The 25419-nt window shown below is 41.3% G+C and overlaps 1 protein-coding gene across 1 annotated transcript in view; it reads left to right on the forward strand.

Moving 5' to 3' along the window:
• LOC102276527 (teneurin-1) overlaps positions 1–25419 on the forward strand; it is a 413260-nt gene that overhangs the window by 329971 nt on the left and 57870 nt on the right. The window contains exon 18 of the mRNA XM_070365791.1: positions 11813–11967. Within this exon, the coding sequence (XP_070221892.1) occupies positions 11813–11967 (155 nt within the window). The remainder of the gene's footprint in view (positions 1–11812; positions 11968–25419) is intronic.

A 25419-nucleotide genomic window follows, 5' to 3' on the forward strand; every position in this document is an offset into this window, starting at 1 on the left:
ATACATTTGAGTCAGTTCTAATGAAGTGAATGAAACTGGAGCCTATTATACAGAGTGAAGTAAATCAGAAAGAAAAACACCAATACAGTATATTAATGCATATATATGAAATTTAGAAAGATGGTAATGACAATCCTATATGCAAGACAGCAAAAAGACACAGATGTAAAGAACAGACTTTTGGACTCTGGGGAGAAGGCGAGGGTGGGATGACTTGAGAGAATAGCATTGAAACATGTATATTACCATATATGAAATAGATCACCAGTCCAAGTTCAATGCATGAAGCAGGGCACTCAAAACCAGTGCACTGGGACAACCCGCGGATGAGATGGGGAGGGAGGTGGAAGGGGGGTTAGGACAGGGGAGACACATGTACACCCATGGCTGACTCATGTCAATGTATGGCAAAAACCACCACAATATTGTAAACTAGTTAGCTTCCAAATAAAATAAATTAATTAATTATATTTATTTATTTATTTGGCTGTGCCGGGTCTTAGTTGCGACATGCAGACTCTGAGTTGCAGCACGTGGGATCTAGTTCCCTGACCAGGGATTGAACCTGGGCCCACTGCATTGAGAATGTGGAGTCTTAGCCACTAGACCACCAGAGAAGTCCCACATCTGCCACTGATTTGATCCATGGTCCTTATTGATATCATGGCATGTTTTATTTGGTTCAAAATAGATGTGCTTCATTATCAATGTGTGACAATTAAGTCTATAATTCAGCAAGATTTACTGAACATTTGTGCCCAGGTCTACTGGATTTGTTGAGATATAAAACTAAAGCATAAAATCTAGTTCTTGCCCTCAAGGAGCTTATTGCCTACACAGAGTGTGATTGAAGAATTCACATTTAAAAAAAAAAAAAATGCTTCCATAGGTTAGAAAACAGAGACCAGAAAGAAGTGGAGTTTGCAGAGAAGGCTTCCTGGAAGAGAAACATCTCATAAAAACCTTGTAAGATGAACAGGGTTTGAGCTGGTGGTTGGTGAATGTAATAGTGAGACCAAGCAAACAACTATAGATTCCACACACACGAAATCTCAATAGCTTAACAACACAGTAGTTTATTTCTTGCTCACATCACAGTCCAATAAACATTTCCTGTGGGACTGGAGAAATCCCCACTCCTAGCAGTGACTCTGGAACCAGGCTCCTCCCATCCAGAAGCTCATCAATCCCTTAGGCTTGGAGTCCTCCACTGGGCACTCTGTATCCAGCCAACCAGCCTAGGAGGAGGGGTGCTCTATAGAGGAGCTCAGCTGAAGTTTTTATCACCTAAAAACCACAGGGGGCCAGGTTTAGAACTAGCATATATTCTTTCTTCCTACACGTAACTGCAGAGGAGGCTGGGAAACATTATCTAGTTCTATTCTCAGAAAAATAAATAGGATGACCCAAATACATAGCACTGTCTCTGTCATACTAAAGAGGGAGTTTTGCAAAACCAATACAATATTGTCAAGTAATTAGCCTCCAATTAAAATAAATAAATTAAAAAAAAATAAAGAGGTAGTTTTCTGAAGGAAGGATGAAGAAGACAAGGGTGGCAGAGCAAGAGAAAGTCAAATTCAGCTTGGACAGTTTTCTGGTTTGATTTGACTAAATTTGATGAACTTGTCACAAATTCTGAGCTTTGATCTTGGTGGGAACAAAAGAAGGTTCATTCTTAGCAAGTATTATATCACTAGCCATCCATTTATCATTTTCCCGTGATGACAGTCATAGCTAGATTTGATTATCTTTGTTTTCTCAGCACTTAGAAACCAAGACATAACTTTTTAAAAATAGAATTCACTGTTTTAGAGCAGTTTCAGGTTCACAGAAAAATTAAGCATAATCCTTATACCCTGAAACCAATCTGTCTGATACTCTAATAGTGGAAACATGCTATTATACTTTTGTCCAAACTCAGACTATGTCCAACAGTGAGAGTGAGCCCTAATGTAAACTGTGGTTTTTAGGTGATAATGATTTGTCAACGTGGGTTCATGAATTGTAACAGACTTACCAGTCTGCTGCAGGACCTTGATAGTGGGAGAGGTTTGGGGGGTGGGTAGAGGAGGCTGGGGGTAAATGGGAAATCTCTGCATCAGTACATAACTTCTCATGGCTATGCTGTACTGGTTATTAGATTTATTCTAGGCTCATGGATCTTGTCTGCTCACGGCCTCTTCACTGACAATATATCCCTCCTGATTGTCCTCTAGCAAGCAGCATAAATTGGCAACTCAGGGAATAAATCCAGTTCAAAGATATGATTCATTTGGCCCACACTGTGTCTTTCTTTAAAAATAAATAAATGTTGAGTGCGTTTAGGTAGGACATGCTGTCTTTAGTTAACCTTTGTTTCCCTAGAACCTGTATAATCTAACACCTGACCTAACTTACCAACTTATGTCACCCACCTGTTCCCTGATGATATATGAGTTTGTGACCCTTGTTTTTGAGGTCTCCTTTTTATTTAGTAGATCATAAATAATAGTCAAGTTACCAAAGTCCCCATCACACGGAAACTAATTTCATGAGACTCACCAGCTCTACAGGAATGAAGCCACAGAATATCTTTGAAGAATAATCCTAAAGAGGTCCAAGGGATCTACAGAAATAACAGAATTCTTAGCATTTGAAAGAAGGGTCATGGTTCACTCTGACAATCTAACAAAAGCCATGGACCATCTTCTCATGGTGATACTCATACACAAAACATTTTGTAGATAATTTCATGGAGTTCTTTGATCCTCTGAAACAAGTCTGTACACTGCCCCTGTGGTAGAGTGATCGATAGCCCCATTTAGGCTTCTTGGGATGGTGATGAAAAGAATGGACATTAAAGTCAGACAAACAAGGACTAAATCTAGCATTTTCTCGGTAGGCAACCTGGAGTTAGTCATTTGACCTCTGAACATCTATTTCCTGACATGTATTAAGTAAGTGAAAGTTGCTCAGTAGTCGTGTCTGACTCTTTGCGGCCCCATGGACTATACCGTCCATGGAATTCTCCAGGCCAGAATACTGGAGTGGGTAGCCTTTCCCTTCTCCAGGGATCTTCCCAACCCAGGGACTGAACCCAGGTCTCCCACATTGCAGGCAAATTCTTTACCAGCTGAGCCACAAGGGAAGCCCAAGAATACTGGAGTGGGTAGCCTATCCCTTCTCCAGTGGATCTTCCTGACCCAGGAATCAAACCGGGGTCTCCTGCATTGCAGGCAGTTTCTTTACCAACTGAGCCATCAGGGAAGCCCTGACATGTAATAGGTGCAAAATAAATCCTGAATAAATTAATAAGTGAGGAGAAAAACAGCTTTCTCAGTAAACTTAGGAAAATAGTGGTGGTGGAGATGAGAGAGCTCTTCATTCACTCTGCCTTGCCCTGAAGGCTCAAGCTTTGAGAGGATCAGAAGCCTCAAAAAAGACAAATGACCTTACCTGTCTTTCCCTCAATCACAATTCTTGGTCAACTGGCCCACCTATCTTATGATGTCTCTGAGTGCCTTCTGAGTCTTGAAAGAGAGGACATATCAGTCTGAATGCTTATCATTTTTAATTTGCATTTAAATTCCTTGGAAATTGACCTTTACTGTTTAGAACATACTGTAACATTTTTTTATTAAATAGTCATGTGATTAAATACCTCACACTGTTCTCTAGTCATGTAATGTTACAGTAAGTTTATTAGAATCTCTTCTTGAGGAACTCCCATTCTCATTGTTAACCACACAGTGAAATCATCTCAGCTAGTCATTAAGCTCTGCTTCCTTCCAACCCTAGTAACATCCAGATATGTGTAATCTCTCCAAGTTCTAGAAGCTCCATTTAGTGTCTACCTAGCAAGATAACTGAATAGGCTTATTGTGCAGAAGTAACTTGGCCCTTTCTGATCCCAGTAGGTAATTATAAGTGGACAGTTGTTAGATCAATTGGGAAATGGACTTTTCTGCTTAGTTGAGAATTGCCTTATAGACCACACATATGATGCCAATTTTCAGAGAATTGAAATGCACATAAACAAAGCAAAATATTTTAATCTCTCTTTGATTTAAAGGGCACTTTGCAACCTCCTGGTTAATGTCAGCTACACAATTCGGTCCTCTCAGTATTGGAGATTTAGCTGATGCCATATTTGCACTTAAGATATTTGCTGAAAGTTTATTTTGAGCATTTACCTCTGTCTCATAAAATTAAAGAGCAGATTGTGGCAGGGGAAAAAAAGCAGTATTTCAGTTTTCTGGTTGCTAGGGCTATAGATGGAGAGAATTTTATGACTACTTTCCAAAGCTTATATCATGCAAGAAGGTTCATTTTTAATACAGAAATAATAAAAATGTAGGTGGCCTCAACAGCTGTAATTTTTATAAATTAAATACAGAGATGCCTTCTGCCAACATTTGAAATTGGCATTCTGCACAGCCCAAAACTCTGATCTTCGCTGTTATCTAATTTGGGATTTTAGCTACTATTTCCAGGCTATTAACCTCCACATCTGGACTCCTAGTGATACCACATCAGGCTGCCCCTACTGCTTCACTATCGATCAGCAGCAGCCTCTTCCCCAACAGGTGATAAATTTATTAGTAACTATCCAGGCTGCCCCAGCTTTAGGCAATTGCCTTCTTAAGAATTATAGTATTTATTCATTGGAGGATAATAAGACAAGAGAAGAAGTCAAATACTTTCGCCCGTTAATTTGCAGCTGTTTCATATAGAGCTATGCTTCACAGAGAAAAGAGCCTGCAGTTCAGATATAATGTCCCCTACTTTGCATAAGACACTGTGAATAATTTTTTTTTTACAAGATGCACTTTATTTATGAGCAGTTTCCTCCATAGAAAGAGCTGGTTAGGGCTTAATGCTGATGAATGGAGACAGCACCATTCACACTTCCAGGTTATGGTCTGTCAGTGCTTTCATTATATGCACTAATTTACAAGGATTTATTTATTTTCTTACAAATGTAAAAATGTGCTCCAAGCTAAACATGCTGTCTGGGCGCCTGAGTGCAGTGCTTTCCTTGGTGGGGATGGGGTGGGGTGGGGACTCAGCTGTCTTGTCTTGTTCTTCCCACCTCCACCCCCACCCACCCCGCATCACCGCCGAACCTTGTGGTAATAGCACAGATCTCTACGTTTTTGCTTGCTCTAAAAATGAATCCTGGTTAACATTTTAAACCCTGGAAGTGATTTTCTCAGTGCCCGTTCAAATCCGTTCTCATTCAAAGACTGTGCCTTCCATTGTGTTTTAAGTGCTAATGAAAACCCTGTCAAGTAAGCACAGCAAGGGACATGACCCTTGGAACAAATTATGCCTGCAACATTGGGTAACAAATTTTGGAAAGCTGGGTATAACTATATCAAAATCTGAAAGTCATATTGAATCTGCAAGATCTTGCTGGCCCCAGATGGCTTTATGTGATCTGAAATCACTCACATCCCCATCTCCAAAGAATAAAACTTAAGATATACTGGGCATGAGCCACCGCCTCCCACTCACTCTAACAAACAGTAGTAGATCATACTGCATCATCAGCATCCCTGGGCTATAAGAATACTCATTATGTGAGATGACCCCTCCCCCCACCCTCCCACCAAGTAATGGCAGAAATAATTCTCTTTTTTCTTGCCTGTGATTTCATTTGGTTTTTAACCTCAGTGAAAATTAAAAACCCCTTAAACTTTGCCAGTGAAGAGTTTGTAAAACTAATTGTTTGGGGAATTTGTGTGTGGGGGTGGGTTGGTGTAGGAAAATGAGAGGAAATGAAAATATGCACATATAAAATATGCCTAGATGCCTTAAAAAAAACTATCACACAGTCCCTCAAAACTCTTTCTACTATTTCTTTTTCAACTCCAAATGTCAGTATAACCCAATTAAATTTAATTAAAGAACCTCAAAAAAAGGAGTATTTTGGAATTTGGACAGTGATAAAAGAAATTACCACACAAATATATGAAAGGAGAATATCCTACAAACCATCAGCCAAATAAGCCCTGGAGGCCAACAGTAAGAATTTAATAAGCCTCATCTGTGGAGTTCAGCTGAGATGTACAGAGAGAGAGCAGTTCAGTGTTTAGAAGTTCACAAAAATTAAAAGCGGGAAAACAATGTAAGTCCAAGATTATCCTCCCCAGAGCAGGACAAACTCCACCCTCTGATGGGGATAAAGAGTGTAGTAGTCAGGAAACAGAATTATCCTCCCTGATGTCAGCATCAAGACGTAAGTTCCTGTATTGCTAGTTTCTGTAGGAATACACTTATTTCTCTATACCTTGTGGGAATCTGTTTCAATTTTCAGGGATTTGATTCTCCAAGTTTATCACCTCCCAGTTAGAGCGACACTGAGTCTTACTGTCCATGTACATGGGTTCTTTGTCCTTTGATTCTTATAGAACTTGCACAGTGTTTGATGTGATTTCATAGACTTGAAGCATATCTACTCTTAGCCTTTCTCTCTCCAGACTTGATTCTTGATTTCTCAGTCCATCCTTTTATGACAGCCAAATTTCCAAGTTCACATTCAGTGATGTTGTATACAGAAGCCATAGAAGGTGATCCCAAATCACAGTCCTGCCACACACCAGAGCAAGCATTCAAGAAATTGATTTTGATAAAACACAAAAATAAAAAGCAAAGATACTCCTTGGTTTATCTTCAGTCCAGATATTCTGGAGATGAAAGAAATGTTCATGTACCTTTGACCTGCCCCAGTCTTAAAAGTGGTTTATTAAAAAAAAAAAAAAAAAAAAAACCTCCTTAAAGGTCTTTGTTGAAAGTGAAAATGTTAGTCACTGAGTTGTGTCGAACTCTTTGTGACCCCATGGACTGTAGCCCACCAGGCTCTTCTGTCCATGGAATTCTCCAGGCAAGAATACTGGAATGGGTAGCCATTCCCTTCTCCAGGGGATCTTCCCGACCCAGGGATGGAACCCAGGTCTCCCGCATTGCAGGCAGATTCTTTACCATCTGAGCCCCCAGGGAAGCCCATAAGGGAACTACGGTCTGTCAAGGTCTTTATGCCTCCAAAAATAATAAAGGGACTTATTGACATGGAATTCCCCTTGTCTGGATGTGCTGATTTCCTTGGTGAACTCACCAAAACGTAGATGACTTTAGAGGCATTCAGGGAAACTTAAAATGAATCTGTAACTTCTGTAGATCTTAAGGATTAATACTTCATGAAGAACATCAGGATTAATCAAAATACATCATAAAGTCAAGCCTTAATATTAACCTCCTGCCAAAGAATTAGCTCATCTAAAAGCAGTTTATTAAGCTGGGTTTATAAACTGTCTTGGAGAAGGCAATGGCACCCCACTCCAGTACTCTTGCCTGGAAAATCCCATGGACGGAGGAGCCTGGTAGGCTGCAGTCCATGGGGTCGCTAAGAGCTGGACACGACTGAGCGACTTCACTTTCACTTTTCACTTTCATGCATTGGAGAAGGAAATGACAACCCACTCCAGTGTTCTTGCCTGGAGAATCCCAGGGATGGGGGAGCCTGGTGGGCTGCCGTCTATGGGGTCGCACAGAGTCGGACATGACTGAAGTGACTTAGCAGTTAGCAATAAACTGTCTTTAGATGAGTTCACTCTTTGCCAGGAAAGTTATTGTGAGTGTGTGAGTGTGAGTGTGTGTGTGTGTGTGTGTGTGTGCATACGCACGCATGAGCACTGAAGGGATATGCTTGTTATCACAGATCTTCCTAACTTTAACATACAGTCTGAGTTTCACAGGGTCTGAATAAAGGAGAGATGGGAAAAGGCAGACAAAGACTAAATTGTAGACTAGTTTTAAAGTAATATCATGTGCTTATTTTCAAAGTAGCAAGGGAAACAGGAGTTGAACAATATGTTCTTTATCATGACTGACTCTCCTTAAATGCATTACGTTATTAGATATTGGTAACAGCCTAGGTGTAGAATAGCCAACTCATGCCAGTGTGTCCAGGATTGTCTCACTTTGCCTCATGTGTGCATACCTGCTCAGTCACTTCAGTCACATCCGGCTCTTTGCGATGCCATGGACTGTAGCTTGCCAGTCTTCTCTGTCCATGGGTATTCTCCAGGCAAGAATACTCAAGTGGGTTACAGTGCCCTCCTCCAGGGCATCTTCCCAACCCAGGTATCGAACCGGCATCTCTTATTTCTCCTGCATTCGCAGGTGAGTTCTTTACCACTAACTCCACCTGGGAAGCCCGAACCCTGCCTCAGTCCCAAGCAAACCAGGACAGCTGATCACTTTAGCCAAGGAAGGCAGTAAAAGGTGTTTTGAGACCAATTTCCAGCATGGCAAGAACTGCCACCACCACCACCAAGCAATTCTACACCAGTTGGGTGTACAACAATTTCACTCAATTCTGACATGATCTACCAGCAAATAGCATCAGATCCTACAGCTTAGGGTGTCGGTCCTGCAAGGCTGCTTCCCCACCACTTCAGAGGCCAGTCAAAAGTCCAGGTTGTCACCTGTGTTTCTGACAGAATTGCTGTGGATAGGAGGGTCCAACACCTCCCTTTTGGGGTTCCATTAATTTGCTAGAGCAGGTAACAGAACTCAGAGAAACATTTTATTCACTAGATCACTTGTTCAGTATAAAAAGATACAACTCAGGAACAGCCAGAGATGCATAAGACAAGGTATGAGGAAAGAGCGAGGAGGCGTCCATGCCCTCTCTAGGTGTGCTGTTCTCCCCACATCTCCATGTTCACCAACCTGGAAACTCTCCAAACCATGTCCTTTTGGGTTTTTATGGAGGCTTCATAATCAGTTCAGTTCAGTTCATTCACTCAGTCATGTCCGACTCTTTGCGACCCCATGGACTGCAGCACTCCAGGCTTCCCTGTCCATCACCAACTCCCAGAGTTTACTCAAACTCATGTCCATTGAGTCGGTGACGCCATCCAGCCATCTTATCCTCTGTCGTCCCCTTCTCCTCCTGCCCTCAATCCTTCGCAGCATCAGGGTCTTTTCCAATGAGTCAGCTCTTCACATCAGGTGGCCAAAGTATTGGAGTTTCAGCTTCAACATCAGTCCTTCCAATGAGTATTCAGGACTGATCTCCTTTAGGATGGACTGGTTGGATCTCCTTGCAGTCCAAGGGACTCTTAAAAGTCTTCTCCAACACCACAGTTCAAAAGCATCAATTCTTCGGTGCTCAGGTTTCTTTATAGTCCAACTCTCACATTCATACATGACTACTGGAAAAACCATAGCCTTGACTAGATGGACTTTTGTTGGCAAAGTAATATCTCTGCTTTTTAATATGCTATCTAGGTTGGCCATAACTTTCCTTCCAAGGAGTAAGCGTCTTTTTATTTCATGACTGAAGCCACCATCTGCCGGGATTTTGGAGCCCCCAAAAATAAAGTCAGCCACTGTTTTCCCATCTTTCTGCCATGAAGTGATGGGACTGGAAGCCATGACCTTTGTTTTCTGAATCTTGAGCTTTAAGCCAACTTTTTCACTCTCCTCTTTCACTTTCATCAAGAGGCGCTTTAGTTCTTCTTCACTTTCTGCCATAAGGGTGGTGTCATCTGCATATCTGAGGTTATTGATATTTCTCCCGGAAATCTTGATTCCAGGTTGTGCTTCATCCAGCCCAGAGTTTCTCATGATGTACTCTGCATATAAGGTAAATAAGCAGGCTGACAATATACAGTCTTGACGTACTCCTTTCCTGATTTGGAACCAGTCTGTTGTTCCATGTCCAGTTCTAACTGTTGCTTCCTGACCTGCATACAGATTTCTCAAGAGGCAGGTCAGGTGGTCTGGTACTCTCATCTCTTTCAGAATTGTCCACAGTTTATTGTGATCCACACAGTCAAAGGCTTTGGCATAGTCAATAAAGCAGAAATAGATGTTTTTCTGGAACTCTCTTGCTTTTTCCATGATCCAGCGGATGTTGGCAATTTGATCTCTGGTTCCTCTGCCTTTTCTAAAACCAGCTTGAACATCAGGAAGTTCACGGTTCACATATTGCTGAAACCTGGCTTGGAGAATTTTGAGCATTACTTTACTAGCATGTGAGATGAGTGCAATTGTGTGGTAGTTTGGGCATTCATTGGCCTTGCCTTTCTTTGGGATTGGAATGAAAACTGACCTTTTCCCGTCCCGTGCCCACTGCTGAGTTTTCCAAATTTGCTGGCATATTGAGTGCCACACTTGCACAGCATCATCTTTTAGGATTTGAAATAGCTCAACTGGAATTCCATCACCTCCACTAATTTTGTTCATAGTCATGCTTCCTAAGGCCCACTTGACTTTGGACTCCAGGATGTTTGGTTCAGGGTGAGTGATCACACCATCCTGATTATCTGGGTCGTGAAGATCTTTTTTGTACAGTTCTTCTGTGTATTCTTGCCACCTCTTCTTAATATCTTCTGCTTCTGTTAGGTCCATACCATTTCTGTCCTTTATTGAGCCCATCTTTGCATGAAAAGTTCCCTTTGTATCTCTAATTTTCTTGAAGAGATCTCTAGTCTTTCCCATTCTGTTGTTTTCCTCTATTTCTTTCCACTGATCACTGAGGAAGGCTTTCTTATCTCTCCTTGCTATTCTTTGGAACTCTGCATTCAGATGGGTATATCTTTCCTTTTCTCCTTTGCTTTTGGCTTCTCTTCTTTGCACAGCTATTTTTAAGCTATTTGGCTTTTTATGGAGGCTTCATAATCATGGTTGATTAAATTATTGACCATTGGCATGTGAACTCAGTCTCTAGCCCCTAGGTCAGGAGGTGGCCTTCAAAGTCTTCCACTGAGCTTTCTTCTTTGACTCAAGCCCCTCCGGTAGGTCTCCAGTAACATGCTCAGATAAGAGCAACCCTGTGGCAACCATCAGTACTATGAAACGCTTTCTGGAGAGCTGTCGTTTATGGAAGCGAAGAGACCTGAGCCCTCGGAGACTGGTCGCATTTCTCTCTCTCACTACGGGAAATTCTAAGAGTTTTAGGAGCTCTGTGCTAGAAAAGGGAACAGAGACCAAAATTTCCTTATTATATAAATCACAATCTCACAGGCAGATAATCTTTTCCATATTTTACCAAAGAGGAGGCTGAAATTTTCCAAGACGAATGACTCAAAGTCACACAACAGTTGTTAAGTGGTGCATTCAGTATTAGAACCCAAGCCTTCTAACTGCCTTTATATAGTTTCCAAGAAACCAGACTTTAATTAACACAGTGTGTAAAACTACTGTGAGAATTTTATTGACTTTTATGTTTTCTAGAAGCTTAACCATTCCTTTTGTGACACCATAATTTTGCTCTCCAGCCCCCTCTTAACAGATAATACAGAAAAAAAGAAAAAACTCAGCCCAGTTTATCAGAATTATTACAGACTCCACTAACTGACTGTGAATTGATGAAAATAATTTTAGTGCTTTCCAAGTCAGTTATTTCTAACGCAGCTATGAAAATAAGCAGTGGCCTATGCATCTGCACTCTGAAAGCAGTGTAACCTACACTGCCTCCCCTGTTTTTTCCCATCTGTCTTAAAGAGGAATTTCTTTTTTCTGTTTGTGGGGCTGAGCAAGTGTCAGGAGAGTGAGTGGCAATGTAAACCCGGACAATGAAATGATGAGACCTGGCTTGATCTGCACGTGTTACACTTTGTCCTTTCTTCTCGATACACGAAGAAGCGGATGTGTGTCCACACAAACCTCTCCCATTACTGTCCTGTGTGTGCTGAGCAAAATTGAACCCATATGTCTTTAAAATGCCTTTTCATTTCGATGGCTTCTTTGAACATACTGATCTTGGTGCAAATGTGGCCCTTTGGACTACTAATGCCCGTTTGCTCTTCCCCAACAGGCATCACAGTTGATAGGCACGGATTCATTTACTTTGTGGATGGGACCATGATTCGGAGAATTGATGAGAATGCTGTGATCACGACCGTCATTGGCTCAAACGGTCTGACTTCCACACAGCCACTGAGCTGTGACTCAGGAATGGACATCACTCAGGTAGGCACCACTGGTTTTCAAGCGCTATCACCATTTGGCATCATGGAAATGGATAACAATTTTCTCATACAGAAATTAGGTAGAAAGGAAGCCTGGCGTATCCGTTATAACACCAGATAGCAGAAGTTTCTCTTGATGTAAGTGACTTTCTTCCTCCTCTGAAAAACTCCAAATGAGAGAAAAGGGAAAACTAGGATGGGAGTAATGCTAGGCGGAATGCTGGCGTGAAAAGTAAAGTCCAAGTTTGAATCAACTAGAGGGTAAGACCAATTTCATTTATTGAATTATTTTCCAAGATATCTAATTTTATTCTTTTTGAATAATACAGTAACTCCCATTTGGAAAAGCACTGATTACTAAAGTCTTTAGAAATCTTTTTTAATGAATATATGAACATGACTTCTTATTCATGTGTATGTAAATAGCTATTTCTAGGGCATTATTTTTCTTTTTTAAGTAAAAGCAACATTCCCTCTGAGATCTATTTTACATTTATTTAGGAAAGCTTTTTTGCCAATGAGAATAAAAGGGAAATTCAGTGTAGTTCCCATCTGAGTCCAAAATTCTGATTTTACAAGAATTCTAGAAAATCAGGATTAGACAGGTAGAGATTACAGAGCATATAGCACAGTCCCTGCACCTTGTGAACAACTGTCTTAGTTTGCAGAGACAAGAGGTTGGTGTGTTAAATGAGGGAAATAGACTAGACAGTCATCAAAGGGACTTTCAAACTAACTTCCATGAATCTATGACTCTGATGAAGTAGATTACTTATCTTCTCAAATGGATTAAAATAGAAGTTTAGAGTTTTAGAATTGGTGTATCAGAAAGAATGGTTTTGACTATAAGTGATCAGACAAAGTGATTTCAACAAGAAGGTTTCATTAACTCACATCGTGAGATGAGCAGAAGTAGGCAAAAATGCCAGCAGATCACATTGTGTCACATTGACCAGAATTAAATCACTGGCAGAGGGGAAACAGGTTTCCAAAATGGATTCGGAACTGGGGCAGCCTCCCTGAGCATATCGCTACCTAATTCTAGAACCCAAATCAGGGTTCTGTTAGCAAGGAATGAAGGACTGCTGTTTGGTAGGCAACCAGCCATAGTCTCCATAGTTAGGGTACCCCTGCCTCACCCCAGTAACTCAGAAAATACTCAGAGTCAACTACAAAAAATAAAATAAGAATTGGAAGGCCTGGAAAGTGACAAAAGGAATGGACTATCTTTGAGATACAAGTGGATCAGGCTATCCTGGAGCAACCTAACTTTCCATGATGCAAAATCCTGCAGGAGGCAAGCAAGGGGAGCAGTATTTATGGCCATGAGGAAGGGTGTGAATGTGTTTATATGGAGGAAAGGGATGAAAGAGAGAAGGTGCACGTATATGATTCACTTGTGGGATATTTTTTACTTAAAATATAACACTTAGTATTGCAATCAGTCAGCTGTAGACAATCTATCTGTTTCTGTGTGGCAAACTTATGCTGAAAAGAGAGTTCTTTGTCTACATAGAGCAAGCACAGGATTGCCATCACCACGAGAAAGGTTCTTTTCCACATAACAGTTCACAAGCCATAATTGCCTCCGTAAAAGCTACCTCACCCCTTTCAGACTGTAGCCCACTGAACAGGAACCTGGTAACCAGGAGACAGACTTACAGTTTTTCTATGGCACTTCACCCCAAGTCTCGATTTCCCTGAAAGGCACCCCTGACTCCTCCCTTCCCTTTTCCTTACATAACCTCAGCATGAGAAAAACAGTTGGGTTTTTTGGGGGGTGTGGGAGATGGAGAGTTGAGTGGGGTAGGAGGGGGTAGATGCTACAAACCAACAGGACAGCCTAGGAGAGAAATCAGGCTTCATGGGACTTCCCTGGTAGTCCAGTGGTTATGGCTTCATGTTTCCAATGCAGGGAACACAGGTTTGATCCCTGCTCAGGAAACTAAGATCCTGTATGCTGCATGGTGGTCAAAAAAAGAAATCAGGCTTCATGTCCAAATTATTTAGCTGCTATCTCCACTGCTGTCCATCACTTCCTGTGGTGTCCTTCAAACACCCTAAAGAGTAACTAGCATCTTTCTTCTTAGGCTGGCGCAAGACAGTGAGGCCAGACTGATTTCTCCTTAAGTGTCCACAGTATAACCTTCCATTTTTATTAGGGGCCTGCTTTTCAGGGTCCCAGTTCTTCCGTCTGGAATTTCCACTGCTGGTCCAAATCCCCTTTTCCACTCTCCTTACACCTTACCTCTTCTTGGTCTCATTCCCTTCCTGAAATTTAACATCACTACATGTACTGTATAATCTGCTCTCTGTTGCCAAGCTATGTATCCAACTGTAAAGAACTGTATGTAAAGTTCTTTAGACAAGCATGGTAAGTGCTCAGCAGGCACAGTTAACATACATACCAATACCAAAGAGATACTATGATGCAATAAGCTTGAAGGAGTAGTGAGAGATGAGGCTAGAGGGTAAGTGGGAATAATGTGGTAAATGACCATATAAGCACGATCGCGTTTCAGTTTTATCCAGTGGACAATGGGGAGCCAATGAGAGCATTAAGCAAGAAAATGTATTTTTAAGATAGTCTTAAACATGAAAATTCTTTTCTAAAACTTTTATTGGAATATAGTTGATTTACAATGTTGTGCTAATTTCAGGTGTACAGCAGAATGAATCAGTTATACATATACATATGTCCACTCTTTAAAATTCTTTTCCCACTATAGGTCATTACTGGGTTTTGAGTAGAGTTCCCTTTGCTATACAGTAAGGCCTTATTATATATATATATATATATATATATTTTATATTTATATATATATATAAATATTTATATATATATATATACACACACACACACACATACATACATACACACACACCAGAGAAGGCAATGGCACCCACTGGAGTGGCACCCCACCCAGTACTCTTGCCTGGAAAATCCCATGGAGGGAGGAGCTTGGTAGGCTGCAGTCCATGGGGTCGCTAAGAGTCAGACAGGATTGAGTGACTTCACTTTCACGCATTGGAAAAGGAAATGGCAACCCACTCCAGTGTTCTTGCCTGGAGAATCCCAGGGATGGGGAAGCCTGGTGGGCTGCCGTCTATGGGTTGCACAAAGTCGGACATGACTGAAGCGACTTAGCAGCAGCAGCATACACACAAACACACACATTATATATATATATATTTTTTATATGTGTATGTGTGTGTGAATGTGCACACTAAGTCACTTGAGTCATGTCCGACTCTTTGCGACCCCATGGACCACAGCCCGCCAGGCTACTCTGTTCATGGGATTCTCCAGGCAAGAATACTGGAGTGGGTTGCCATTTCCTCTTCCAGGGGATCGTCCCAGACCAGGGATCGAACCCGTGTCTCTTATGTCTCCTGCATTGGCAGGTGGGTTCTTTACCACTAGCGCCACCTGGCGGGATTATCAGCTTAATCACATAGTAAGAGCAAATAAAGGATTGAGTGAGATCTTCCAGGGAGGGGATGTAAGGATAAAAAAAGAGAGAGAGAGAGAAGGCTTCAGACCAAATTCCAGCCATATCAATATTCAAGAAAAGGCTAAGGAATAGGAACCCACAAAAAGGAAACTGAGATAAAGAGACATGACAAGTAAGAGGAAAACAAGGAATGTGTGTGGTCAAAAAACCCAGGGAAGTGAGCTTTTCAAAAAGAGGGGAACGATTAATATCAAATTCTGCTTATAGGTCACTAAAATTAGGTAGTTTTTTTTTTTTAAGAAGCCATTTGGTTTGACAGCATTTGTGACTCTGATAAGAGTGCCTTTGGTAGAGTGCTAATTAATTGGAGTTGGATGGCAGTGTTAGAGTGGGAGGTGAGGAAATGAAGAAAGTGAAAATAGATCACTCTTTTGAGATGTTGGGCTCGTAAGAGGAGGATTTGGCATTGAAACAAACCAGCTCCCAGGTGCGTGCGAGTAAGAACCCAGGTGCGGTACAGGTAGACAAAAGCTGGAAGACACTGAAGGAAATCCTCTGGGTCAGAGTGTCGACCAGGAGGAAGCCAGCATGTGGCACGGCTCATCCTTTGTGGCCAGAGCCTCCCCTGTCTGTTTTGACAGTGGTGGCAGATCGGGGGCTTAGGTTTAGCGTGACTTTACTTAAGCACATGGGCTGTGTTGAGCTAAGGGAAGAAAGCTGAGTAGGGAGCTTCATAACACCTTCCAAGAGGAAAGCCCCAGTTGTTTATAGTGGTACTTACAGTGATCCAGCTGAGCTTACACAGTTCTCAGTTTTATATTTCAGTAAATCAAAATATATTGATGGGTGAGGGTGGAGACAGATGTCTAAATGAAAGCACACAGATTCTGCTGACAGGCACAGGCAGGAGAGAAAAGAGAGGCCTGACTGCAGCATGAAGATTTGAATCAGACCTCATGAAGAGCTTACTGATTCTAAGACTATGTGGCAGCATCGTACATTATCGAAAGACTTTATAGAATTACCACCTTTTGAAACTTTTAAGGCAAATGTTGGATAGCAATCATCTATGAACACTTGGAATACATACCTCTCTGGATTCAGGAAGATGGATCAGCTGTTTGCTGAAGATCCTTTACAATATCTTGAATGTTTCTCTACAGAAATATAACCCAAATGCAAAGTTCCTTGTTACTTTTCCTATATTTCAAAACCAAAAGGTCCTGGGACTTAACCCTGGAAGTCCAGTGGTTAAGATCCATGCTTTCACTGCCTGGAGCCCAGTTTCAATCCCTGGTTGGTGAACTAAGATCCCGCAAAAAAGAAAAAGGTCCCCAACAAGGGAAGTCCCATTCATGCTAGCAGAGTACCTCTGGAATCTGAGGTGATGCGTTGGTATTCTGTACTTCTCTGAGACAAACCTGAACCCCTAGAAAGAATCAGTCCTCAGAAGATAATGAATGTCCTCCCTCTAATAATTCTAATAATACCTGCTACCACTTATTGAGAACTTACTATGTGCCAGGAACTATGCTAAGCATCTTATTCACACTGTTCCATTTTGTCTCCACCAGCCTTAGGAGGTAAGTGTAATTATCCCCCATCTATAGAGAAGAAAACTAGTAGTCAGAAGGATGACGTATTGTATATGAGCACAGAGTCATTAAGTGATACAGCCAAGATCTGAGCACAAGCCTTCTGACTCCCATGTGAAGTTTCCCCACTTCTACATTTTCAGTGACAACTGGAGATGACTAGATATCATTGTATTTAGTGGGTGACAAATGTCATTTGGTTGAGGAAGATGCTGTTTATTTAGTGGCACTTTAGGCAATAGTTTAATAAAATCTAATCATCTCAAGAAATGAAATTTGCTTTGACAATAAAATCAGCCATTTGTTCAAAATCAATATCCTTTTTCTGATTTACTGAAATGCGAAACTGAACTCTCAGTATAAACTCTGAAGCATAACTGCCCATTGTAAGCACTGCTATAAACAACCAGGCCTTTCACTTCAGGAGATGAGTTGATTATGAAGAGATCAGGCTCTTTATTTCCATTGCTGCTGCTGAATCATCTAGCTCTGGTAACTCACTTCCATCTCGTGCCCGACTAGAACGGAATTGGGAGTTAGACCAAGTCTCTTGGTGCGATAACAAATTTGAGAGTTGATTTGCTCCTTGGATCCAGCCTAATGCTCTCCCCCAAACCAACCCAAGAGAAGATACACAGGCAATGTAGGCCTCTTGTAGGCAGATAATCCTGTTTACCCACTGTCCATGATGTGCACACTTTGAGGTGTTTGAGTATCCAGGACGTAACCAGTCCTCTCTGTATGCTTGTTGGATCATCTTCATACTACAGAGTGGTTCCCCAAAGCATGCACTTGTCTAATGGGCCTAACAAGTGGAAGGAGGTTCATGGTCCTTGGTTATGAAAGAAGAACAGTATCTGGTTCTTTGGAGGAAACAACCTTGATCCCACGCATTCAATCTATTGAGCTAATCTACTGGGAATTCTCCTCCTCTCCCCAGTCATTCCCTCCAGAATATTCTCACAATTCAGTAATAGTGAGATTATTGTGAGATTATTAATAGAATATTAAGCCAGCCTCTCCTCAAATGCCTCTTGGGATAGGAAACTCTTTCTCCATCGAATGTCTCTGACTGATGGAAACCTCTTCTGGGATCCCTTTAACATTAACTTTTTAATCTTCCTTTAATTTTCACCATCTAGCCTTTACTGCAACTCTTTAGGCCTTGTGGTATGAATTTAATCTGTCTTCTAGGAAATAAATATATTTTTGAACCAAGTACTATGCTTAGTGCTTTCATATATATTATCTTCTTTAATCCTCATGGCAATTTTTCACGAGAAGTATTATGTTCCTCTATTTTTAATCAACATGAAAAGCAAGGTTCAGAGGAGTTGAGAAACGTAGTGAAGGTCATACAACTGATCAGTGGCAGAGTTAAAATTTGAACCTGGTCGACCTGATTCCAAAGTTCACGTTCTTTTCACCAAACTACTATATCAAACCACTTTTTCCACCTGACAGCCTTCTCGGTGCATGTGATCAACTCTCTCAGACCTCCTAAGTCACATCCCTGGTTCATTGAACAACACTTCACTTGCCACGGTATTGTTTCCTTCAGCATTCTCCTCACTCTTCTCTGAATGTGTTCTCATTTATCTATATCTCTTTGCAAGTGAGGCTTCCAGAAATGAATAAAATAATCCAGATGTGTTCTGACTCAGTCCGAGGTAAAATGGTGACTGTCACAACCCTTTTTCTCTACTCTCTGTTTCTGTTCATTTTGCCTGGGGGTTTTCAAAAGGTTTTGCCAAAGAGCAGTTACTTCAAACAAAAGAAGTCCCCATTTATAAAACTGGTGCCAACAGCAGATTCAAACAAGTAGTATCCTAGAACCTTCTCTATTCAAACTCACTCCCATACAGTAGGACTTTGTATGGAGACCCCCAAGTCACTTTTGAAAAATGTTAGGGAAATAAAAAGCACAGGTTAAGAAACCAGTCAAAGATGTGTTGGATTTTTGGTCACTTTTGACATACGTTGTGATTATAGAGGGACTTCCCAGATGGCACAATGGTAAAGAATCTACCTGCCAATGCAGAAGACTTAGGAGACGTGGGTTTGATCCCTGAGTTGGGGAAGTACCCTGGAGAAAGAAATGGCAACCCACTTCACTATTCTTGCCTGGAAAATTCCATGGACAGAGGAGCCTGGTGGGTGGGCTACAGTCCTTGGGGTTGCAAAGAGTTGGGCATGACTGAGCATGCATGCAAACACATGATTATAGAGGACTAAAAATTCACATGTCTCTCATCCCCATCTCCTCACCCTGTACTTACAGACTTGATTATTTGCTTGTTTTGACTATAACCCTCACTGATAATTATATTTTACACTATTGTTCAGGATATAAATTGAAATAAAAATTTCAGGAAATAATACTTACTTTTACTACACATGCATCATAATACAGGATCATATGTTAGTTTGTATTCAATTCCAGCTCATTAGATTCAGTCCTCATCTTTGTTTTCTGCTACCATCCAGTATCTTCACTACCCTTCCTAGCCTTGTGTCACCTATAGATCTGATTTCTGTGTCTTCATCCATGATGAAATTTATGGATAGATAGACCAAGGAAATTGTGGCACCACTTGACTAGTTATCTCTTAGATTGTGAACCCATCTGTTTGAACTATCACCTATAGGGTATAATTCATAGTAGATCAGGAAATCAATATGATGGCCTATGACTAGTTCTTAAGAAAAATGAAATATAACAAAAAAATTCAGAGTGCATCATTTATGGTAAGTGTAAGTAAGTATTGTTTCATAAAACTTATTTCAATTGTACATCCTGAACAATAGTGTAAAATATAATTCTTACTGAGGTCATAGTCAAAACAAGCTTGAAAGCCACTACCCTCACCCATATTTCCCCTAACTTGTCCACAAAGGTATCATAAGAAACCTTACCAAGTTGGTAACTCTGTTTAAAAGGAAATAAGAGGACTTCCCTGGTCATCCAGTGGTTGAGAATCCACCTGCCAATGCAGGGGACACAGGTTCAATTCCTGGCCCAGAAAGATTCCACATGCTGCAGGGCAACTAAGCCCGCGAGCCACAGCTACTGAGCCCATGTGCCCTAGAGCCCAAGCTCCACAGTAGGAGAGGCCACCACGGTGAGAAGCCTGAGCACCGCAACTGGAGGACAACTAGGGAAAGCTGGCAGGCAGCAACAAAGACCCAGCACAGTCAAGAACGAATTTGTTTTTTAAAAGAAGCAACTTTATTTTAAAAAAAAAAAGAGAGAAAGGAAATTAGAATCCCTTGACATAATTTGTTTTGAGTCATGGTATCCAAAAACACCACTTCCTCATCTAAGAACTAAGAAAAAAACTGTTTAATAATGCTTTCCTACAGCAGCATCCTTGGAAGGAAAGTTATGACCAACCTAGATAACATATTAAAAAGCAGAGATATTACTTTGCCAACAAAGGTCCATCTAGTCAAGGCTATGGTTTTTCCAGTGGTCATGTATGGATGTGAGAGTTGGACTGTGAAGAAAGCTGAGCACTGAAGAATTGATGCTTTTGAACTGTGGTGCTGGAGAAGACTCTTGAGAGTCCCTTGGCCTGCAAGGAGATCCAACCAGTCCATCCTAAAGGAGACCAGTCCTGGGTGTTCATTGGAAGGACTGATGCTGAAGCTGAAACTCCAGTACTTTGGCCACCTCATGCAAAGAGTTGACTCATTGGAAAAGACTCTGATGCTGGGAGGGATTGGGGGCAGGAAGAGAAGGGGATGACAGAGGATGAGATTGCTGGAAGGCATCACCAACTCGATGCACATGAGTTTGGGTGAACTCCGGGAGTTGGTGATAGACAGGGAGGCCTGGCATGCTGCAGTTCATGGGGTGGCAAAGACTCAGACAGGACTGAGTGACTGAACTGAACTGAACTGAAAGCAACATCAGGTCCCCTCCTTGCAGTTTGTGGAGCCCATCTTTGGATTCTTCTTGAAGTCAGACCTATGTGTAATGACCTGTATCTTCCAGCACACCTTCTACTGCCCAGTATTACTCATAAAAACTTGCTCTAAAAAACTCATTTGCAAGTTCTAAGAGGTAACTCTTTCTGTCCAGAAAAACTTGAACTCAATGTAAAGAATTGAAAGAATTTGATGCCTTTCCACAATCCCTGCACCCATCTTGGACTTTAGGAACTTAGAATCAGTGTTCTTTGTGGCCATTCTCTTTAACAAAGAAAGCAAAGCTTACCTCTCTCTCATCCGTCAGCATTATACCACCTGCCCCAAGCCTCAAAACTTTGCCTCCCTGGTAGTCTTCAGCTCTCTATGTGCCTGAAAAAAAGCTATTTTCTATTTTTCTTTCAATTTTCTTTGCAAGTTTCAGATAAACTAACCACAACTGGATAGAAGGGAATCATAAAGCCTCCTCTTCAAAATCTACATGTCAATTCAATTTTGTACAAGTGGATTCAGCATATTCTGTTGTTCGAAAAACTACATATAATAACATGGAGGCATGAAAAGTTACAGCAATCCAGGGAGAACAAAGAAAAGAAACAGTAGCTTTAGTACAAAAAAGGCACCTTCCTTTCCCCTTTTTAAACTCTTGCCTAATATCTCTCATTGTCTCTTCTTCAGTCCCCTGCCAACCCTTTCATGTCTACAGAATAGCCTCCATCATCCTGAGTGATACAGATGATATTGAAACTCAAGTTCTTCAGGGGTTACTGGCTTTCTTTGTGCACTTCCATCACTCTCCATGTGCACACTGAAAGAGAACAGAATTAGATCTTTGGAATGAAGGCCATTATAAGTGAAATTCCCTGCAGGGACAGACTTCTGAATTTTGTGAAGCTCCGTAGGGAATCAAGAAAAATCTGAATTATAACAAGTTTGCTTGAATAAAGGGATTTCCCAGGGGAGGGAAAAAAGAAAGTTTATTTTAAAAGTTCTTGCCACCAGAGATGAAAATCTCACCACCTCCACCCCCAACACACCCTCCCAATGCTTCAATGACTATAGAACCTATCTTATACTCAGAGCCAAGAAAAAGTCTGTGGCCATGCTGCAGAGAATTCAGACTAGGGACATGTAGTAAAAGGAAGGAGTAGTGCTTCAGATAAACGGCAACACAGGGAAGATGTAAGCAAGTTTTCTGAAACATGTAAGCACCTCTATCCAGAGCCAGCAAGACCAGTGGGCAGCAGGGACAGCTGGGTGGGAATAAAAGCTGCTAAGCTGCTAAGTCACTTCAGTCGTGTCCAACTCTGTGCCACCAGCAGCCCACCAGGCGCCCCCGTCCCTGGGATTCTCCAGGCAAGAACACTGGAGTGGATTGCCATTTCCTTCTCCAATGCATGAAAGTGAAAAGTGAAAGTGAAGTCGCTCAGTCATGTCCGACCCTCAGCGACCCCATGGACTGCAGCCTACCAGGCTCCTCCATCCATGGGATTTTCCAGGCAAGAGTACTGGAGTGGGGTGCCATTGCCTTCTCTGGGGGATAAAAGAGAGGTGACCAAATAGATAAGAGAAGTTTAGGGAATAGAGAATGGCTCAAAGGGCAGATTAACAAGGCCCAGGGTGTAGTTGGCCAAAAAGTTCGTTCAGGTTTTTCCAGCACACCTTACCCGAACGAACTTTTTGGCCAAACCAATAAAATGAAACCACTATTTGCTGGCCCTTGTGCCAACCATTTACTTCATCATATTTGGTTACAGTTAGTTTAAAAACTACATCAACCACTTTTTGTGTGTGGCCACACCATGTGATATGTGGGATCATAGTTCCTTCAACAGGGATCAAACGTGTGTCCCCTGCAGTGGAAGCAGGGAGCGTTAACCACTGGACTGCCAGGGAAGTTCCTGAATCAACCACTTCTATAGTGGCCACCGACTAATGGACTGGATGGCATTACAACTCATATCAGGATCATGAAAATCTGGTGCATACATCCAAGGGAATATTATATAGCCTTTAAAAAGGAGGAAACCTTGTCACATCCTACAATATGGATGAACCTTGAGGACATGCAAAATGAAATAAGCCAGACACAAAAAGACAAATACTGAGTGAGTCCACTCATATGAAATATCTAAAGTAGTAAAAAAAATCATAGGAACAGAAAGTAGCAATGTGGATACCATGGGGAATGAGGAGAGGAAATTAAAGTTTAGAGTGTCCTTATTGCAAGATGAAAAAGCTCTAGAGATCTGTTGCACAAAAATATGAATATATCTAACACAACTGAACTGTGTTTAAGCATGATTAAGACAGTAAATTTAATGTTATGTGTAGGGGGTATTATAATAATAATGATAAACTCATACCAACCAAACCTCCAATGGATTTTCTCACTTTCTTTCCCTATTCTCATGCCTGGACAGCATAAGAAGTGCAGCAGTCTTACTGATCAGCCATTGGCTGTTGCAGCAGTCCAGATGTAAACATCCTAAATCAGCAATGTTCTGCTCTATTCACTTGAGCCACATGCACCCTGTCAATCCGTGTCAGTCATAGCCAGTCCCTCCCATGGATCCAAAGGCTCATGTGTGAATGTAGAAATGGGGGCAGGGGGTAGTGCTATCCTCTACAGTAAAGAGGGAGCCCAGTCTACATCAATTATTAGCCACACTGTTCTCGAAGAGCTCAATATATCAATAACTTTAAATGTGAAAGTATTTAGAGAGTGATGACTGTTGAATAAAAATGAGCAAACTTCTTGTCAGATGCATTTATAAGGGATTCCTTGGTGGCTCAGTGGTAAAGAGACTGCCTACCAATGCAGGAGACAGGTTCAATCCCTGATCTGGGAAGATCCCACATGCTGAGGAGCAACTACGCCCGTGAGCCACAACTTCTGAGCGTGTGCTCTAGAGCTCAGGAGCCACAACTTCTGAGCGTGTGCTCTAGAGGCCAGGAGCCACAACTACTGTGCCCATGTGCCTCAACTCCTGAAGCCCTTGCACCTTAGAGCCTGTGCTCCACAGCAAGAGAAGCAACCCCCATGAGAAACCTGCACACCGCAACTAGAGAGTAGCCCGCGGGCAACAACAGAGACCAGCACAGACAAAAATAAAAACATAAAATTATTTTTAAAAAACACGTTTATAACCTTGGAACAATCATTCACATCTTCAAGAGTACTAGGGGATATTTTACTAAAGTTCTCTGGACGATTCCCTAACCACCGACTTCCCTTTGCCTACGGGAGCGTGTCTAGTAGAGAGAAATAGACAGTCCCAGGTGTGAGTCCAGATTCTGCCATTTATTAGCAGTGCAACCTCAAGCAAGTTACTTAAGGTCTCTGTGTCTGCGCTTCCTCAACATTAGGAAGTGAGATAAAACCCTGCCTTGTCTCCTAAGGCTATTGGGATAGTTAAACAAGAAAACAAATATGAAAGAACTTTGTTTTTGGAAAGGCACTTGCAATTGTAAAATGTTGGTCTTGATCAGAAGTGAAGAGAGAGGTCATGTGGCATTACATGTAACCTTGGGTTTTATATTTCCCTTTGCACCATCAGTTAGGTGAGTGGAAAGGTTTCACAACCCTCCATCTATACAGCAATCAAATTATGCTATCACACAGCATGAGATGACAGTTAATGTTAATGTTGTTCAGATTCTGATTTGACAGAATCAAACAGCACTAAGAACCATTTTTTTAAAAAAAGTTGACTGTAGGAGTCCCTAGAGGCTTTTCATATTACTCACCTATAAAGGAATGATCCATTAGCATTTGTGGCTGAAAATTACATAATAGCGCAAAATAAACAATGTTTTTAGTTGCCATCTCTATATTTGAAGAAGAGAACATCTATTTTTGAATCATTTATTCTGTTGTCCTTTGAAATATGGCAATATATTTTTAAAAATTAAATTGTCTTTGTCTACTTCTTGACCCCAAAGAAGTTGCTGTCATTTCAGATTCTGTCATTTCAGATTCAGCACTACACTTGGAAAACAGACAGTAGAATTTTAAAGCCAGTTAATTATTCCTCCTTATGAAGGCTAATTCAATAAATGACCCAATTGTTGATTAAGTGACATCGCTTTTTTTTTATATATAAAAGCGCTTGGAAAGTATGAACTGCTTTACAAATATAAGGGATGATGTAAGGTGTTAATTGGCATCTTCAGGAAATATTTTCTGTTGATTCATCATGCACTTGTTAAAATGGGAGGACACAAGAACAAAAAAGTCTGCAAGGTCATTCTTCTGATTTTGTAGTATCTGTGGTTTTCAGTCGCTAATTTAAATGCATTCCTGGATAATGTTATTTATTGCTCACTCAGTCCAAAGCTACTCTCCTTGCTCTGTCCAATGCAGGAAAACACCTTCTGAAACTGCAAAAAGAGAGCCAAACTTTTCTCTAATCCTTTAATACAGGGTGCAAGAGACAAAATCAGGCCTTGAGGGCAGACTCTCCTTCATAA

This window comes from Bos mutus, chromosome X (assembly GCF_027580195.1).
Source record: "Bos mutus isolate GX-2022 chromosome X, NWIPB_WYAK_1.1, whole genome shotgun sequence".
Classification (NCBI taxonomy): domain Eukaryota; kingdom Metazoa; phylum Chordata; class Mammalia; order Artiodactyla; family Bovidae; genus Bos; species Bos mutus.